The sequence below is a fragment of the Phoxinus phoxinus genome, assembly GCF_949152265.1.
Source record: "Phoxinus phoxinus genome assembly, chromosome: 11".
Classification (NCBI taxonomy): Eukaryota; Metazoa; Chordata; class Actinopteri; order Cypriniformes; family Leuciscidae; genus Phoxinus; species Phoxinus phoxinus.
The window spans coordinates 33,331,110-33,349,202 of record NC_136886.1 but is presented as its reverse complement, the minus strand read 5'-3'; the positions used below and the strand labels follow the sequence as shown (position 1 = coordinate 33,349,202).

Genomic DNA, 18,093 nt, shown 5'->3' with positions numbered 1-18,093 from the left:
GCTAGAGAAATGATTGGACTGGTGCCAGTTATCTGTCTTATGATGTGTGTGTGTGTGTGTGTGTTCGGTAGAGTAAACCAGAAACTTCTGAACTTGGCAGTCCAAAGACAACGGATGACATCATACCGGAGCGTGCCGAGGACAGTCGGATGGGCAGACGGAGACACAAGACGGAGAGTGTCAAACAGCAGTGGAACCATGAGAAAGCCATGGCAGTCGAGCAAGAGCAGGCCCAGAGGTACAAAACACAGCTTGTTTCCTAAGGTTATGTTTGTTCAAATGACATCTGCACAAGCTTTATGTTCAGATGGGAAGACAAAAAAACAGACCCAGTGTGTCATTTTAAACTGAAACTAGTAAAGTTAATTGATATAAAGCTGAAAAAAAAAAAAGTATATTTGACATGTGCTGCAAAAGGAGTCAGAATGCGCACGGGATAAATTCGTGCTACAGGCAAAACAAGTGAAAAATTTATTTGAGTTTTTCACAAAAATGTGTTCCTTAAAGGGACAATAAGTAACTTTTTAGGTATTTTATTATCTAAAATCAATATTTTTATTCATAAATATGTCCTCAATGGAGTACAAATACCCCGGCCAATTATCCTTATAAATGAAGAATTTATTATCTTTATATACATGGGACGGGTAGGTCCACGGAGGCTTCCATGAAGTTCCGCCATCTTGCAAAACTATGATAGCAGAGAGGGACAAAAAGTACTAAGCCAACGCGTTTCCACAACGCGTTTTCGTTCAGAGCCAGCGAGTCACGTGACGTGACTGAAACCAGCAGAAACGCAGGTGCAGAGCAGTGAGAGGCGCTTGAAACTGCACCGGCAAGTTTAAAAGTCTGGATTGCATTGTTATTATGGACCATACATATGCCGCGCCACAGGAGAAGAAAACATCGTCGCCAAAAAAGTCAAAAATAGAACGTAAAAGCAAACGAGACCGTAGAATTTTTTTTAAAAGTTTTTCACAATATTGTAATTTTGAATTTGGGGTTTTCATAAGCTATAAGCCATAATCATCAACATTATAACAAATAAAGGCTTGAAATATCTCACTTTGCATGTAATGAGTCTATATAATATATTAGTTTCACCATTTAAGTTAAATTACTGAAATAAATCAACTTTTGCACAATATTCAAATTTTTCGAGTTTCACCTGTAGATATTTGGTTTTGACTTGGTGTGTGCCAAATTTGGTGTTATTACTGGGGATTTTAAGGTATGGTTGCTTGGTGATTTTGTTTTGAAACCTTGAGAAAACTTGATTTTTCTTAAAATTGGCTTAAAAACGGACTCTATCAACTTCAAGCAGGTGTAGCTCAGTCATTTGTGCCTGATTCCAACAAATCATACATACATTTTAATAGTGACTCATGTTTTAAAATGTGCTCATTGCCACTTATTTTGTCAGCACTGGTCACATATGTTCTCTGAAACACCTCCATTCTGCCAAATACCCAAATTCTTATTACTGTGCAAAAATCATAATAATCAGATTTCCTTAATGATTTTTGGCCAGTTCTTCCTGGCAATTTCTGAGATGCCAATTTGGATGGTAATTAGATTAGCACTCATCCTTTTGTGTTGTCTGAATACAGTAGATATTGGTGGTGGGTGGTGTGAGAATACTGACATTCCTGATTCAGATGGCAGTAACTTGAGAGACGTAAATGCTGAAATGACCTCTAACAAAAGCCATTATCATCCGTAAATGCCTATAGACGTGTCTGGATGTCTTTGTGTTGTAGGAGACATGCAGTCCAGCTGGAGGAAGGTGATACTGGCACTCTTCAAACCGTCTACCAGACCACGTACCTGCCCTGGGTCACCTTCATGAGCAAACTGGGTGAGTTCCCACATCCGTGTAATACTTTTCTATTTAATATTGTGCAAATTTACAATGATGTAATAAACTTGGCCATTCTTCATGAAGGGGCGCTTTTAACTATTTGAAACTTAAATGAGATTTGATATATGGGTTAAACACAGGCAGGTTGATTAATGTGCATATACACTTCTTATTTACATTACAACCAAATAATAACGAAATAAATAAGTATATAAGATAAGTATTGAGAACAGCTATTCTTTGATATGAAAAAAAATCAAAACATTTTAAATACCAAATCTTTCCTTTTTTAAATACCACTTTTATATGCACAATTTGTAATTTAAGTTCTTATGAAAAAGCACAAATTCGAATTTCCTGGATTTGAACTTTCTTTATACATTTATTATAAAGTGGATTTTCAACAAGCCCCAAAAAAGGCCAATTTCACCCGTCAACACTCTTAATAATTTAGGAAATGTTAATTAAAGAAGTTAATTTTAATTTTAGGGTGAACTTTACAACTTTAAACTTTCTTAAGTCTTTATTTACTCACCCTGGAGTTGTTCTTTTGGGGGTTTTGGACCACAAAAGGATACATTTTTAAAAATGTCCAGTCCGCTCTCGTCCATATAATGACAGTGAATATCAACTGGCCCTGACTGTCATCTGACAACCAGAGTTCTGGTCCGTGATATCTGACTGTGATGGAAGAAAGTGAGTGTGAGGTGAAGAAAGTACACACATACTTCTTTGGGATTTCTAGGCATTGTATTTCATTTCATTGTGTTTTTGTTCATCTTGATTTTTCACAACTCGTGTGCTTTTTCTGGTCAGAGACTAATAGAGTCTCACGCAAAAAGTCAGGATTTTTGTTAAATAATACATAACATTTTGGTTTCTTATACACCCAGAACACATGGGATATATGGTATGTGTCACATGGGATTATTCTGTGATGCTTTTGCATCTTTCTTTCTTTTTTTTAAGCTTGGTGCTGGTTTCTGTTCACTGCCATTATATGAACTAGTGTGAGCGGGACATTTTTTTTCAATTTTTATTCTCCTTTTGTGGTCCGTAAAAGAAAGAACGGCTTACTGCATTAGAACAATACCAAGTAAATGATGATTTTATTTTAATTTCAGGGTGACCTATCCCTTAAACGTGATTTATAATCTATTCAAAACCTAAAAAGATTGTTTAGAAAAATCAGAACATTTCTTTCTTCATATCATTCCTAGCAGACAGAAAAAGTTCCCTGATTAAAGAATCATTTTCTCTTGTTGTCTTGCAGGCTGTCCGTCCATCCAGCATTGTTCAACTGAAGTCTCGCATCATTTCCTCCTGCCTTCCATCCTTTCAGAAATTGTCAATCTAGTCAGCTCACTGGCCAGCGACACCATAGTCAAAGTGTTCGAAAGAAGCAGGTGCGTTCCTGTCCTGGTCGAAGCATTCATCCGAACTGTCCAGAGGCGTTTCAAATGATGTGATTAGTTTGCTTCAGCATTTGGTGCATAGTTGTGCAATGTGCCATCAGATGTTTCTGTCGATTCAGTTTATGCTTAAACCGATGAACTGTTTCCTGTGTGTGTCGGCAGCTGTCCTCAGGGAGACATCTATGTCCCCCTGTCAATCATCCAGCACATCAGCCAACCACCTGCCACCTCCAGGAGCTTCATTCTCATTGGTCGCAACTTCAGCCAATGGCATTGCAGCACAGAACAAGGTACCTCTGATGTTCAGTCAGCAATTATCATGTCATTTTAAGCCCTATTCGGACGGGACTAGTTTACTAAATGACGTTTAAATAAATTCTTATCACTCGCTGTTTGTGATTACATGTACTAATTCAGACAGGACTAACATTTCCGTGTTTATTACTGGGAGTTTGTGTGCTTGCCAGGCTTGTGCAAAATTCTGAATTTCAGAATTGGCCTCCATTCAATTCATGAATTGGAATTTTAATTTAATAGACTCCGCCCCACAGGAAGTTGAATTTGAATTTGAATAGGAATGACAGGAAGTGGAATTAAATTCATGGCAATTCAAAGAAATTCCACACAGTCACACAACAGAAAGTTAGGAAGGTTACTTTGGAAATGTAATTGCTTACTGTTATAAGTTACCCATTATAAATGTGGTTTGGATTACTTTATTTGGATTACTTTATCAATGCAAAGCAATTTCCTTTTAGTAACTACACATAAATTACACATTTTACCTCAGTAATACAACTAAATACATTGACATTCATTTAGTAATTTATTAACATAATTTCATTACACGTAACTAGTCACTCCTCAACCCTGCATACATTTTGTTCTAAAATATAGATAATGATCAAATTCTTGAAATAAATTACCCTCTCAATGTTGTTTAATTAGTTTTGTTCCAATGTTATTTTCATTTCAAAGTAATCAAATAACACAAAGTGCATAATGCAATCATATCTGACATATACTGTAAAGCTTCATTGTTAAACACTTCACTTAAAATATGTACGGAATATGAATTTCTTAGAATTTTTATTGAATTGCAATTCTGCTTTCTTTAATTCAAATCCGAATTGTAATTCTAGATCCTGTTTTTGACATCAATTCAAATTCAAGAATTGTGGACAAGCCCTGGTGCGTGATGTATGACATATATCTATTTTTGCTTTATTATTTATTGATATAATTTTAGTTTATTATAAGTAAACTTCACGAGTGTATAGAAGTGTCTGTTTATAATAAACACACATGCGTAAGTGAAACATGAATTTCTCTAATTCTCTCATTTCTCTAGTCTTTAGTCCTGTCCGAATAGGGCTTTTGGTTACACTCCTCCGAGATTATTTAACACACAGGTTGAACTTGAGTTGGAGGAAACTGTCCTAGAAGCACATTGCAATTTTTTTTTTTTCATGAATAGGCTTATTATTAATACCACAGTTACAATCAATATAATATTTAGTAAAAAAACATTAACAAGTGCCAATATAACAATTTAAGTGCCAATATAACAAATAATGCATTTGGTATAGTGCATTATAATCTCTAAAAAGTGATGTGAGTGATGTCATTTAACTGTGGTTGCACTCATTCATGAGAACATATAAATGATTACAAGGTGAATTATCAGGCATTGGGAATGCATAAAATTAACCTTTGTAATGCATTATATATTCAGCTGAATCTCAAGAAAATTATCTTCTAATCGGGTCATATTTCTCCTCAAAATTAAAAATAATAATAATCAGGAAATAATTTCTATAAAGAAAAAGAATAGTCAAATCAAGTCATCTTCATTGCAAAGCCGCTTTGAAACAATCTACATTGTTAAAAGCGCTACATAAGTGATAAACTGATAATTTAAGGCATTTAAGTGTCATATCATAGTATCATATGTGACAGAAAAAACTGAAATAAGTAAATAAATTATTATGTTTAATATAGATGTATATAATTGCAGTATTACCAGAAATGAATGAATCAGTTTGTCATTTAAAAATAAATTCTACAAATATGTAATATTTAGTCCTGAAATTATTTAGATTTGATTTTCAGTATGCTTGCAAATCTACTTTTCAGCTATGCTTTACAATTCAAATAATATTGAATTATGTTTTCACTTTACATTAATGAGAATGCTCAGTACAGGGGGTAATTTGCTTAATTGTCATTCAATTTTGTCACAATGTAAAAAAGTTTTAATGGCCCTAAAATATGCTTCATTGTCTTTGAGCGAGATTTATTTTTTTGATTTTGGGGTAATATATGACCGACACATTTCTCTGTGACATTCAGGCTTCATGAAACTGAAACTTTTAAGATCATACTCATTAATTTGTCTGAAGTTTAACTGGCTCTAGGCAATGCAAGGTCGTTACTGAATTCTGTGGTCAACAGTTCTCCTGGCTTCTAACCACTCTCTCTCTCTGATAACATTAAACCATCTATCCAAAGCTGAAGTTACTCACTTCACTTGTTCTTTATAGTTTAACCGCTTTCTCACCATGGGCTCAGATGCATCGCAATCTCTTCTACTAGAGTCTCTCACTACATCGCTGCGCTTTGTGTTTTCATCTTGTGTTCAGCTGATCTTGCAAATAAATGTTTTCTTTTTACTTTTGTCAATTTTTAGTATTGCTGAGTGTATTCATCTCTTACATCTCTTTTAGCTTACGAGTGTTTAATGAATGATTACTTGCTTTTTTGTTATCATAGATTCTTTCGCTTATGTTGTCTCTTGCAGAGCTGTGTGTGTGCGAGTGTGTGTGCGCATGTACAATATGTATGTGTGTTAATGCCTCATTAACATAGAGTTGTCTCGTTTTGCAAAGCTGTTTGTGCTCATCTCTGTTTGCCCACAGAAGACAGTTCAGATGAAGAGAACAGTCCAGTACTAAATAGGTGCACACGTAAGTTTGGCCCCTTATGGGGCCCCTAGTGGCCCTCACTGCGACAGGGGCCCTTCCTCCAAATCACTCCATTACACCAAAGACACACTCTAACAGGGACTGGATATTTGAGTGATTCTTCAAATAGGACTTTTGTGTCCTGGAAAGATTCTAATTTTTAAGAACTTTAAAAGGCAAAAAAAAAAAGTGTTTTCAAATAATCACCATACTTCCCACATTAATTAATTAAAGGCCATGTTGCAGGTTAACCACCACTGTCGATTAATGGGTACATAAATCACTCAAGATATGTATATCATTTTTAAAATGTCTCAAAAATGGTCTTAAATACCAGTTTTTTAAGTTTTTGGTATTAACGTTTTTTTCACGCAATTCGGTGATGACGTCACGTGGGGGAGACGTTGAGGAAAGGTAGCCTGATGGCCGTCAAAGCCAGTGAAATGCATGGTCCGAGCAGAATGAGTGGAGAGTTGGTGAAGTGTCCTGGTGAGTTGCTATCATTTAGCAACGCAGCAATGAGATAACGACACATATTTTTTTTTACTGTCATTGAATAGCACCGAGTGAAAAATAAACGTTTTCTTTATAGTGGCAGTGATCATGACGTTAGTTCAGATAAGTAACGTTACCGGTAGCCTTTGTCATAGTACTGGTAAACTTTGTCCTTGTCATCTAGAAATAGAAGGCTTCGTGCTAGCTATATGGGCGTTTCTAAGCGTTTCTCTTCCTCCGGTGAAAATGTTGTTGCAAACGTAGCCGCCGCGCGTCTGTCGCGGTGTTTGGCAGGTGCTTGTGCGGGCGGTGCCGTCCCGTGGAAACTGCGCTGGAAAGCTTGTGCTGTAGTGTAGGGCAGTAAGTCGAGGATCTCACCCCGCGACCAGATGTGACTGAATGCTGAATGCATGCTGCCTGAATCCGTTTGTGCTGAAGATATAGCATACACACGAGACACGACACATCTCAGGCAGGATCATGGTCCCCTTCAAGCCCGCACGCACGAGTAGCCTATGTTAATTGTTTGTTTACTTTTTTCACAAAGTCTTATGAACCAACTTAAACAGTTATAGGTGACTATAGATGTGTTGTATAGACAATGATCATGTTCTATAATCTGCGCTATCTGTATACTCTCGTCTACTACTCGTCTCTCTAGTCACTCTCAACGCTCTCCAGGCGGGCTTTGGTAAACTCTCTCCCCAAGGTGACGTCATGGAATGCATTGTGGCGGAAAGGAGAATCGTTGGCGCTGTAAGAAAGTACCTACTTTTTCGTATTATATTCCGTTTTGTGATACCCAACAACATAAAATACAATTGATAACAGTTTAAATGTTCATTACCAACAAGCAAATTGCACAAATCCGTTGAAAAATTTAACCTGCAACACGGCCTTTAATGAAATTCTGTGAAATCAAAGAAATCTGGTTCAACATTAGAGAAATGTACTTTTAACCAAAACCATAAAAAAATCCATCCATCCATCCATCTACCTGTCCGTCCGTCCATCCATCTACCTGTCCGTCCGTCCATCCATCTACCTGTCATCCATCTATCTGTCCGTCCATCCATCTGTCCATTCATCAGTCCATCCATCCATCTACCTGTCATCCATCTGTCCATCCATCCGTCCATCCATCCATCAGTCCATCCATCTGCCCATCAGTCCCTCCATCTGTCCATCAGTCCCTCCATCTGTCCATCAGTCCCTCCATCTGTCCATCAGTCCCTCCATCTGTCCATCAGTCCCTCCATCATCCATCCATCAGTATGTCCGTCCATCATCCATCCATCCGTTCATCCATCCGTCTATCCATTCATCCGTCCATCCATCCGTCTATCCATTCATCCGTCCGTCCATCCATCCATCCGTCCATCCATCCATCCATCTGTCCATCAGTCCCTCCATCATCCATCCATCCGTCTATCCATTCATCCGTCCATCAGTCCATCCATCATCCATCCATCCGTCCATCTGTCTATCCATTCATCCGTCCATCCATCAGTCCCTCCATCATCCATCCATCCGTTTGTCCGTCCATCAGTCCATCCATCAGTCCATCCATCCGTTCATCCGTCCATCCGTCTATCCATTCATCCGTCCATCCATCCGTCCATCTATCCATCCGTCCATCCATCCATTAATTCATCCATCTGTCCATCCATCTGTCCATCCATCCATCCATCCATCCGTCTATCCATCCAGTCCATCCATCTGTCATCCTTCTGTCCATCCGTCCTTCTATCCATCCATCCATCCATCCATCAGTCCATCCATCAGTCCATCTATCAGTCCATCCATCCAGCCATCCGTCAATCCATCCATCCAAATTACTGATGTCCTTACCCATCACATTTATTGCCAAAATCTTTATAGTTGAACAGATCTTTATTCCAGGACAATAAATGTTTTTAAATAAATTACGCATATTGAAAGAATTAGCTTTTTTCAAGCGTTCAAGTAGATAAAAGTGCTCCTAATTGAAGGTTCACTCATTTATGCATGTATGCAAGATCATTTTTTATCTCAGCTTGTACTGTACCATTGAAACCTGAATATTTTTTAACTTCTAGATGAGTATGCGTTCTGATGTTGGTATTTAAAAAATATTAGAGATTAATTACATTACATTTATAAAAAAAAAAAATGTAATGATCCCTAAAATTACCCCATAGCTGTTATTCAGAGATAAACTGAATACATTCAGAAGTGACATTATGATCAGATCTTTATTTCTTGCTCTTTGTCTATTATCTACTCAAATTTCTTTACCCAAATAACACCACCTCACATAATTCTGTCTTTTATTAAAGCTCATAAGGGTTTGCAGCGGTTCGAGTCCTTGGAGCACAGTGATTGGCTGAGCCCGGGACAGGCTGTGAGGGGCGTGGCTCCACGCCAGCGCTTCCTGTATATACACATTGTCAATAAGAAGGTCAGTTCTGTTGAATATAACTAGCCGTGACATGCGTTAGCAACACACAATAACAACAACAACTTGCATAAATGTTTTTTGTCTTAACAAGCAACAGGATTTTGCTGCCTACAGTGAAATATTATTTGTCCAAAATGCACAGAGGTGGACAGTAACAAAGTACAATTACTTGAGTATTATTTTTTTCTAGAAACCTTTTACTTTAACTTCACTACATTTGAACGACAAATATCGTACTTTTTACTCCACTACAATTCTGTCAAGGTCCCCGAGTAGAAAGTAGTGACGTCAGTCAGGGGATGATTTTGGTGGCAGGGGTTGCATTTTGGTTGGAAATGAAAGTCGGGTTGACGTCAGAAACCAACATCAGTCAGTCTGACGTTCTGACATCAACCCGATTTTCATTTTCAATCACAATACAACGTCTGTCCAACGTTGGAGATTAACGTCAATCTGACGTTGGATTCTGACATCAACCTGATTTTCATTTTCCACGTTGGGTTTGCTCTTCTAAATGTGAATTTTGTCATTGTTTTGAAGCACACTAGCTTATAAATAACAGTAAGGCTAACATATTCATGCTAAAAATGCATTGGCTAAAAGCCCAAAAACTTTAAATATGGCACTATTTGAGGGATCAGCCATTTGGATGTCCTAAACCATTGTGGACGTTATTGAGTGCACTTATTCAATCTCACATTCAATCCCACTACTGGAACTGTGTTCTAGAAATAAATGTGAGATTGATATGAGGGAAGGTATAGGCATAAATTCAGAGGCATAAGGTACTAGAAGTATTACACACACAACAATGCAACAATAATAAAACAATGGATTGACATTTACTTTTTACTTTTGATACTTTTAAAAACAAGTACTTCTGTACTTTTACTTAAGTACAAAAATCGGTCTTTACAACTTTTACTTGTAACGGAGTAATATTTGACCAGTAGTGTCTTTACTTTGTCCACCTCATAGCTGCATATCAACAATTAAATGTTATAACTCTGATTGTGTCACGTCATGCAGCATTTTCGTTTTCAGTGTGAACAGACTTAGGTTAGGTGGATTTGTGAGGTCTTGTCTTTCTGTTTCATATTATATCTCTATGGGGCTGTTTACACCTGGCCACTTCATGCGTTTTCTGTGATTGGATAGCTATCCGATCGTGAAAAGGCCAGGTGTAAATGTCCTCGGGAACGCATTTGAGACGGATTTGAATCCGGTCGCTCAAACCACTTCAGGAGGAGGTCTGGGCCGCTTTCCAGACAAAACTGGACAAGTGTAAACGCATCTGGTTGTTGAAACCACATAATGTAAATTGCACTCCTCCCAACAATGCTAAAAAATAAACGTGTGAGAGCGTGTTATAGGCTATATGTCTTGTTATAGTCAGATATATGACGCTACTGCAACGCGCATCAATGCAGATGAGCATCTATTCATCAAGCCAACGCGCAAACTATCACAAATCAAAGTGAAAGTAAGTCGCAGACGCTTAGCACACAATCATGATCATTAAAAGTAAAGAAACAAAATGATCTTACCAGGGCTGTTGCCGCTCTCTCTTACTGGTCTTTGATTTTGAAATTAGCTAATGATCAGTAAAATACAGCTCATATCTGTTGCTTTCGGTGGCGTGAACTCCATTAAATTAGCATATTGCACGGGAATTGAAGATCGGATTTATATCCGTTTTGGGAAAACACATTTATGTGAACAGGTGTAAATGGAATCGTTTTGATAAATCCGATCTGAGAAAACGCATGAAGTGGCCAGTTGTAAACAGGCCCGGTGTGTTTATGTTTACAGGTGACTCTGTACGCGTATAACTGGTCGGTGGATCTGGGCGGCTCTCTGAATCAAGGTCTGGTCAGACTGGTGCACTGGCAGAACGCCCGCGCACATGTGGTCAACTGCCTCCTGAGTCAGAAAATGGGTCTTTTCCATCATTACTGCTTCTCTGATACACCTACACACGAGGATCTGAAACAGGTCAGTATGCAAACACACTGGCTGTGTTCTCAATGCAATACTAGCATGCTGCACACTGCAAACGATTCATTACAAACAGCACATGGAAAAAACACACATTTCGAATGGTAATTTGCTGTGTTGTTGCCACATAATCTCATTATTCATGTTTATTTCAGGCACTGACATCCAATTATCTAATCTTGCAAATAAACATGGTTATTTAGTGTTTTTAATCAGATTTTAAGAATAAAAATATCAAAGTCAATCAAGGGATGTTTACAGTTCACGACTGATATCATGATTAAAAATGTAAATAAAAATTGTAACATCATAAATTACTTTATCGTCACTTTTGATCAATTTAATGCGATTTTATGCAAATATTTTCTCTTTTTTTATATATAAATACTGACACTGAACTTTTTTTGAATGGTAGTGTACACACTCCTTACTCCCTTCATCAAACATACTAGATAGTATGTGCCATTCTCAACAAACCCCCACTCTGTAAGCTGTCACGGATGGCTGGACATTGGTTCGGATGAGCTTTTAGAACAGTGTTTTTGGACAGAATAAGGTACAGACAGCACTAGTGAGTTGGTTTAAGCAGCTCATCAGTTTCCGGCGGTCCCCGAGGCGGTCTGACATATCGCACTCAGTGACGGACAGCTGTCAGATCCTCAGGGCAGGACGGTAATCACTCTAGCACACCTGTTAACACCAAACAACTGGAAACAATCCAGACCGCTGGTCCGGCCGAAATTAAACATCACTGCGCTGCCAAAGCGGTTTATTCCTGCACAGTCGGGCTCGTTTGAACAGACTGGATTGAATCACGCTGTGTTTTAGCTGTTCACAGTTAATGCAGCAGAACATGTTTGTTCGTTAAGTCAGTAAAGAGCAGAAATCTTCAGTCACAGCGTTCACTGTTATTGATTCAGTTGTCAGCTGTTAGTCAAGATTTTTCCCCAAATGTCAGAATGTATTTTTGGAAAGCAGACTGTTGTTTTCAACCTAAAGGCCTGTATCGTAACTGCTTATGACAGTTATGTGCCTGCATACATACATTTCTTATAACATTTTAAAAGGGCATTTTATTATATAGATGGATGGATGGATGGATGGATGGATGGATGGATGGATGGATGGATTGGCAGATGGATTGGCGGATGGATGGATGGATGGATGGATGGATGGATGGATGGATGGATTGGCGGATGGATTGGCGGATGGATGGATGGATGGATGGATGGATGGATGGATGGATGGATGGATGGATGGATGGATTGGCAGATGGATTGGCGGATGGATGGATGGATGGATGGATGGATGGATGGATGGATGGATGGATGGATGGATGGATGGATGGATGGATTGGCGGATGGATGGATGGATTGGCGGATGGATGGATGGATGGATGGATTGGCAGATGGATGGATGGATGGATGGATGGATGGATGGATGGGCAGATGGATGGATGGATTGGCGGATGGATGGATGGATGGATGGATGGATGGATGGATGGATGGATGGATGGATTGGCGGATGGATGGATGGATGGATGGATGGATGGATGGATGGATGGATGGATGGATGGATGGATGATGGATGGATAGATAGATGATGGATGGATAGATAGATAGATAGATAGATAGATAGATAGATAGATAGATAGATAGATAGATAGATAGATAGATAGATAGATAGATAGATAGATAGATAGATGGATTGATGAACTGATAGATAGATGGGCTGATGGATGGATGGATAGATGGACGGATGGAGGAATAGATACATTTTATTATTTACAGGGTTTATTATTTACAGATGAACATCACTTTAATGATAACTTGCAGGTAATATAAGTCAGATTTCAAGATTGATTCAGAATGGTAATATGTGAGTTTTTGACTGATTCATTAAAAGATGAAAAGTCAAAAGCTCCTGTACTTGTTAATCAGACTACATCTGATCAACTAAAACTGAATGATTACCCTTTTTTACAACCTTGACCGCAACATTATGAGTGAACTTCAGGGAAAACGAATAAAGTCTAGAAAATGTCTTATTTAAACCGATGCTGTGTGTGTGTGTATAAATACAAACCCGTAGAGATTCTTCTGGAGAATAAACAGCGTTCCTTCAGATCTGAAGTTTCCAGCAGACGCTGTTTATCTCCTGACGTCCGGAGCCGTTGCTGGTTCCAGCGGGCGAGACTGTCTGGAGTTTAGTCTGGCAGTTTGCGCTGGCAGAGACTCTTCTGAGGCCGGTGTGATATCACTTTGTTCATCATTCGTCTGTGTCTGTCCTTGAGGAAACAGGATGAGGGACAGATCCACAGAGATCCTCAGTGTTCACTCTTCGTTTGATCCCTTTATAGTCAGTCCAGTCAAATCTCTCTCTTTTTTGGACCTTTGTGTATATGTATGTGAGAAAGAGACAACAAAGATTTTAAAAAATGTTATCTGATTTTTAGGTAAAATCTGCCAAATTGAGTCTTCACTAAGCTCCTCTGACCAGTCCTACTTTAGAAACGGTTTCCATATGCCATTTCCTCTTGTGAGTCTATAAATGATCTGTGTTTGGATGGCTTTGAACTAAATTTGATGGAAATTATGCAAATATGGTAAACCGAGAGGTTGCAAATATTATTCTCTTCCTTTTTACAAATCTTTAAATGAATCTTGATATGAATTTAAACCGTCTCCCTCGTCCCCAAATCAGACTATCAGTAAGAACACATGCATATGTTTTGATTCAGGGGATTGCAGTATATAGTAACAGTAAATATGCAGTAATAGTAACTAAAGAGTACCATTGTGTACAATAGGAAACATTTCTATTCACTTACACTAATGTGATCACTTTCAAAAATCACATGTCTGTGCAATCTAACCCTTTTAGCAAGTAAAAATACATTGCAATGTCACAATTAAATCCATGCAAGAATAATATCCAATAGTTTCTATAATCATGATGATTAGTTCACATAAAGGGAAGCTTGACTGCGTTAGCAACAGTCACCGAGGCGGCAGAGCTCAGAAAAGGGTCAGTTCTGTCAGTTGAGAGAATTGCACTCTTTAATTAAATTCATTTACATTCAAATATTTGTATTTAATATTTGGGATTATTTATAGATTTCTCAAGGTCATACATGCATTTAGACACACAATACACACAACACACACTCACAGACACACTCTTGGACACACACACACACACACACACACACACACACTCACAGACACACTCACAGACACACATACACGTGCGCGCACAAACACACACACACACACACACACACACACACACACTCACTCTCTCTCTCGCTCACACACACACACAGTCTTAGACACACACGCAGACTCACACAAACACACACACACACACACACACTCACACAACACACATACACACACTCACTCACAGACCCACTCTTAGACACACACACACACACACACACACTCGCAGACTCACAGACACACAACACACACACACAGTCTTAGACACACACATACACACACTCGCAGACTCACACAGACACACAACACACACACACACACACAGTCTTAGACACACACTTGCAGACTCACTCACACACACATACACACACATTCACAGACACACAACATTGACGCACAAATGCACAGAACATCTACAGTTTCCTAAAAAGTGAAGGACAGAACTCTTTTATTTCCTTGTCAGTGGTTCCACACTTTTAATGAGTGCTAACAGAAGGCTGATCCGACAAAGCAGAAAATTTGCCCTAACCGCCAATCATCTGTCAGAGTCCCAGGGGTCGGAGTTCAGGCACTCAAGTCCAGCTTATTGGCCCGTCGGCTACATGAGCATCCGCCATCATGAGACATCTGGTCGAGCTTCTTTTAGAAAAGCCTCCAACTCGCCCTAGAGGACTTTAACTAGTCTTCCAAACACTAACTCACCCAAAAGTTCCCACAAGAAGAGAGACGAGGACTTTATGAGCTGATGTGTTCCTGTGGCTCTCGTGGCAGAGATCAGCCGCACAGGAGTGTGTTAATTGGGTGGTCTGAAGGAAAGGCCTCACGCTGGCACGTTCTCTGCGTCTCAGCGGGTTTAATACTGATGAACTGAGCTGATGAACTCACACGGCCCATCCCTGGGAAGTTTGAAGGCGAGCAACATCAAAAATCAGAATCTGTGAGTGAGTTTCTGAAGGGTTATGAGAGTTGAGCTTTGAAATCACTGATATGAAAGAACGTGAAGAGTGAAGAACAGAGTCTCGCGCTCTCCCTGCAGCAGGAGGAGTCCGCTCTATAAACCACCAATGCTGCTTTACATTCACACATTCAGTTTTTATTTAATTACGGTAGCTTCTTTCCTTCCTTTCTTCCTCCTTTTTTCCTTCCTTCCTTCCTTCCTTTCTTCCTCCCTTTCTTTCTCCCTCCCTCCCTCCCTCCCTTCCTTTCTTCCTTTCTTCCTCCCTTTCTTTCTCCCTCCCTCCCTCCCTCCCTCCCTCCCTTTCTTCCTTCCTTCCTTCCTTTCTTTCTTCCTCCCTTCCTTTCTTCCTCCCTTTCTTTCTCCCTCCCTTCCTTTCTTCCTCCCTTTCTTCCTTCCTTCCTTTCTTTCTTCCTCCCTTCCTTTCTTCCTTTCTTTCTTCCTTCCTTCCTTTCTTTCTTTCTTTCTTTCTTTCTTTCTTTCTTTCTTTCTTTCTTTCTTTCTTTCTTTCTTTCTTCCTTCCTTCCTTCCTTCCTTCCTTTCTTCCTTCCTTCCTTCCTTCCTTTCTTTCTTCCTTCCTTTCTTTCTTTCTTCCTTTCTTTCTTCCTTCCTTCCTTCCTTTCTTCCTTCCTTCCTTTCTTCCTTCCTTCCTTTCTTTCTTTCTTTCTTTCTTTCTTCCTTCCTTTCTTTCTTTCTTTCTTCCTTCCTTCCTTCCTTTCTTCCTTCCTTCCTTCCTTCCTTTCTTCCTTCCTTCCTTCCTTTCTTTCTTTCTTTCTTTCTTCCTTCCTTCCTTCCTTCCTCCCTCCCTTTCTTCCTTCCTTTCTTCCTTTCTTTCTTCCTCCCTTCCTTCCTTTCATCCTCCCTTCCTTTCTTCCTCTCTCCCTTCCTTCCTTCCTTTCGTTCTTTCTTTCTTCCTCCCTTCCTTTCTTTCTTTCTTTCTTCCTCCCTTCCTTCCTTTCTTTCTTTCTTTCTTTCTTTCTTTCTTCCTTCCTTCCTTTTGTCCTCCCTCCATTCCTTTCTTCCTCCTTTTTTTCTTCCTTCCTTTCTTCCTCCTTTCCTTCCTTCCTTTCTTCCTCCCTTCCTTTCTTTCTTCCTTTCGTCCTCCCTTCCTTCCTTCCTTCCTTTCTTCCTTCCTTTCTTCCTTTCGTCCTCCCTTCCTTTCTTCCTCCCTCCCTTCCTTCCTTTCTTTCTTTCTTTCTTCATTTCGTCCTCCCTTCCTTCCTTCCTTCCTCTCTTTCTTTCTTCCTTTCGTCCTTCCTTCCTTACTTCCTTTCTTTCTTTCTTTCTTTCTTTCTTTCTTTCTCCCTTCCTTCCTTCCTTCCTTCCTTTATTTCTTTCTTTCTTTCTTTCTTTCTTTCTTCCTCCCTTCCTTCCTTTCTTTCATTCTTTCTTTCTTTCTTCCTTCCTTTTGTCCTCCCTCCATTCCTTTCTTCCTCCTTTTTTTCTTCCTTCCTTTCGTCCTCCCTTCCTTCCTCCCTCCATTCCTTTCTTCCTGCTTTTTTCCTTTCTTCCTTTCTTCCTTCCTCCCTTCCTTCCTTCCTTCCTTCCTTCCTTTCTCCCTTTATTTATCTATCTATCTATCTATCTATCTATCTATCTATCTATCTATCTATCTATCTATCTATCTATCTATCTATCTATCTATCTATCTATCTATCTAATTGATTTACTTGCTTACAGGAGCCCAACCCCTTCCTGAGCTCCACGATCGAGGCGGATGCGCTGTTGAGGAGTCCGGTTCCTCCGGCCGCGAGTAAAGATCAGGGCCGGTTGGGCAGCTCTGCGCGTGTTCTTCCTCCTCTGGCCTTCCCCGGAGAGCTCGTGCCCTTTGATGAAGCTCTGAGAGACGTGAACACCGGGAGGCCACTGACCAATCAGGACGGAGCAGATATAGTCGCTCGCCACGGAGCCCATCTTCTGGAGGTCAAAGCAGCTGAGCGCAGAGGTACAAACATATCAACACATCCACAACTGACAGAAGCTGCCATACAGACCTAATGGACACACCTAGAGACATGACTGTTGCTTAATGCCCTTTTCACAAGATGTAAAATAAGTCTTTGATGTCCCCAGAGTGTGTATTTAAGAAGTCTTAGCTCAAAATACCCCACAGATAATTGAATAAAGCATGTTAAAAATGTCACTTTTTGAGGGTGAGCAAAAACGCACTGTTTTTGTGTCTGTCCCTTTAAATGCAAATGAGCTGCTGCTCCCGGCACAGGGGGCGGAGCTACAATAGCTCGTTCTTAGCAGCTTCGATTACCTCACACAGACATGCACTTAAATTTTTTTATAACTTTTAGCCTTTTATGGAGAGACTCAAGAATGACAACATGTAGAAGCAACAGGACATTTCTGAATGGTTAGTTGATGAATTTATGTAGCTTATGTATTTATGTAGTTATCTTTTAGTCATTGATTGGCATATTCTGTCATGATAATCTATAAATCGCATTCCCGGGGGCGGGGTTTATGTAAATTTTAGGGTTATTGATGTCACTTACCCGGGAGGAATGTCCTGTAGTTCCTACCAGCCGTTTGTTGTAGTCCATAAAAAGCAATTTCTTTAAAAGCAAATATCTTTCTTTGCTTTGAACTTTGAGCGTTGTAACTTTGCAGATGTTGTTTATGATCAAACAGCAACATTACACACTAACTAAAGTTAGAAAAGTGAAATCATACTCAACCACCCCTTTAAATAATGAACCTCAGACACAGGAAGGGCTAGTGATTTATTTCAAAATG

General features: G+C 39.4%; 1 protein-coding gene across 10 annotated transcripts in view; it reads left to right on the top strand.

The window, feature by feature from the left end:
- szt2 (SZT2 subunit of KICSTOR complex) overlaps positions 1–18,093 on the top strand; it is a gene marked incomplete at its 3' end in the record, with an annotated part of 127,106 nt that overhangs the window by 78,784 nt on the left and 30,229 nt on the right. For 7 of the 10 annotated variants that reach the window (XM_079628594.1, XM_079628601.1, XM_079628600.1 and 4 more), the window contains 8 exons: positions 72–238; positions 1,761–1,858; positions 3,135–3,267; positions 3,439–3,566; positions 6,195–6,242; positions 9,053–9,174; positions 10,987–11,169; positions 17,029–17,293. In XM_079628594.1, the coding sequence (XP_079484720.1) occupies positions 72–238; positions 1,761–1,858; positions 3,135–3,267; positions 3,439–3,566; positions 6,195–6,242; positions 9,053–9,174; positions 10,987–11,169; positions 17,029–17,293 (1,144 nt within the window). The remainder of the gene's footprint in view (positions 1–71; positions 239–1,760; positions 1,859–3,134; positions 3,268–3,438; positions 3,567–6,194; positions 6,243–9,052; positions 9,175–10,986; positions 11,170–17,028; positions 17,294–18,093) is intronic. The other 3 variants (XM_079628602.1, XM_079628596.1, XM_079628595.1) reach the window with 1 other exon arrangement.